Below are 2,432 nucleotides of genomic sequence, written 5' to 3'. Positions count from 1 at the left end.
GGGCTCCCTGCCACTCTTGGTGAAGGGCATCATTCTGTTTAATTTGGCAGGCCTTCTTGGACTTTGATAAAAAGAAAGACTACTCTAAAATTACTTCTTGTCCTTAACCCACCCACCACATCTTCATTCATCAGAGAATTATTCCTAATAAAAAGGAGAAAGGGGAAAAGTTTCTGAACTATAGACAGTTTTGTTTCATATAGTGTTAAATCATCTCAGAGCACTTTCATCCACTTGCAGCTATTTATAACCCTTAGCCATTTTTTTTAAGTGAGGTTCACGTGCTGATGAACTGGAAGAAGATGTAAGTTAAAGTAAGGTGTGGATTAATTGCAACTTTTCTGGCCTAGCCGATTTGTAATTTTTCACGTCCAGACTTGTCTCTAAATTTTTCCGGCATCACAGATTTATGGGTGTGGTTATGGATGTATGAAAGTCAGGTTTACATTCTGAGACCATTTGAATTCTTTCTGCAGGGCTGAGTACCTGGAGTATGTTTCAGGCCCTTTGTGTGTCCCTTTCATTGAAGGTCTGGGGAAGACTGAGATGAACCTTTTGAATCCAAGCCTTCACAAACAGAACACTGTCCTGCAAAAAGTACAGGAGTGCTTGGTAGGTATGGCTAGGAGGGATCAGCAGTGGAGGGGGAGCTGCAAAAAACGTTATCAGTAATTTGACACTGACAATTCCAAACTAAGTGAGGGTGGTTAATTAGTTTTCTCTCCCTTTATTGTCATGTGGTGCATCACAAAGTTATCTTGCCTACTTGTACTCTCTGCTCAGCATGCACAAGATCATAGTCTCTTCTATACAGACAGCAATCTGAGACACAGGCTCTCCTGCTCTGTATTTGTGCGGTGAAACTGTAGCTGATGAACTCTGGGAGCCCAAAAGGCAGTAACACAGCATGCTGATTTCTTCATCATCACAAGCAAGAGCAGCTTAGACTATTACCTAGCTTAGAGAAGCTCTTAGTACCGAGGCCCCAAGCAGCCTGCTGACCTGCTTTGAGCAGGAGTCCCTTCCAAACTCAGCCATTCTGGGGTTCTGGTTGTACATATTACTGTACTGCATTTCATACAGTAGTGTCAGTCACCATCTACATAAGTTCTTGACTTACCCATCTGTATTCTTATGTTTTTTTCATGTACTTTTTTGATTTTATTGTTCCCTGCCTAAGGAAACCTTTTTGTAGCTTCTTTAAGAGTTTTCCTTGACTCCATGCATATTATAAACTGTTCTCATGAAGTGTTGCTGACCACAGTGAACTGGCCAGGACAGCCTGGAGCTGACCCATCTGCTCCTGAAGCTGTTCCCCCTCACTCCAAGTGGTGCTAGTCCTGTAGAACTGTTCCTGGCACAAGCAGCTCCATGGGAGAGACAGTGGTACCAGGAGGATTTTGAGACTTCTCCTGTCTGGGAGCTGCAGCAGTCACATCAGTTTTGAGGGGAAACTATAGTTATTTGAGGTAGCTGTGAATATTCATGTTCTTATACATACTAACCAGACCTACAATCCTTAGTGTCTTGGCAGCTGCTGAGAAGCCCCTCAGAGGGCTGTGACAGCAAGAGCTTGTGTCCCTTTTGCCATGAGGGGCCAGGTGAGTGCCCTCCTGCCAGGCAGAAGTGCACCACTGCAGGTGTTGGGTGGTCACCTGGTTATGGAGATTGTGGCAGAAGATTTGGTTTTAATTATTTTTTTAATGTATGCTTCAATATGGATTAAACAACACACTGAAAGCTCTGACAAGTGCTTATTAAGTATCACCAGCTGCGTTGGTAGAAGCAAAAAGTATAAAGTGCTCTTGGCAGAAATTGTAGATTAAGTTACCAATACAAACTTTGTTCCTTAAAGGGTCACAAAGCTTTAATGTGTTGTGATGCAGTTGAGTGAGACAGGGCAACAGCCAAGATTAGCTCTGCCAACAAGGTAAATGCTTCTTGTTTCAGAATGGCTCCATTGCTGATGAATATGATGTTGACCTACTTGGAAATCTGATCTGCCACTTACCTCCAGCCTTTCTACATGGCAGAATGTCCCTGAGGGCAATGGCAACAGCCCTTCATCAGTTCAAACTCTGCCAACAGCTCAGCCATGAGCAGAAGACTGAAATTAAATACAAACTCCTCGAGTTATATGGGTAAGGCATTCGATATACCACCTTGCTTACGCTGATGGTTAAGTCATACAAATACCAACCATTTGCTCTGCCAGATAGAACTGCAATGAAAACTACACAAAGCAGCTTCTATCGCTGGCCAAGCTTGGGGTCTCTGTCCTCTAGAATGACATTTCTGATCTTCTGTGTAACGTGGTAACTGTGGAACAAAATATAACCCCAGGGACAGCCTGCATGACAAGTCCCAGAGGAAAAGGAGAAAGTGTAACGTTTGAGGAGGAGGAGGCAAACAGACTCTGGCACAGCAAGAGA

The 2,432-nt window shown here is 43.5% G+C and overlaps 1 protein-coding gene across 1 annotated transcript in view; it reads left to right on the top strand.

Moving 5' to 3' along the window:
• The window catches only part of OTOA (otoancorin), a 31,997-nt gene that overhangs the window by 15,699 nt on the left and 13,866 nt on the right, over positions 1-2,432 (top strand). The window contains exons 18-19 of the mRNA XM_010170837.1: positions 477-612; positions 1,951-2,141. Of these exons, the coding sequence (XP_010169139.1) occupies positions 477-612; positions 1,951-2,141 (327 nt within the window). The remainder of the gene's footprint in view (positions 1-476; positions 613-1,950; positions 2,142-2,432) is intronic.

Source organism: Antrostomus carolinensis, unplaced genomic scaffold (assembly GCF_000700745.2).
Source record: "Antrostomus carolinensis isolate BGI_N321 unplaced genomic scaffold, ASM70074v2 scaffold19426, whole genome shotgun sequence".
In the NCBI taxonomy this organism is placed as follows: Eukaryota; Metazoa; Chordata; class Aves; order Caprimulgiformes; family Caprimulgidae; genus Antrostomus; species Antrostomus carolinensis.
Note: the sequence above shows the minus strand (reverse complement) of the source record. Positions and strands in the feature narration are given on the sequence as shown.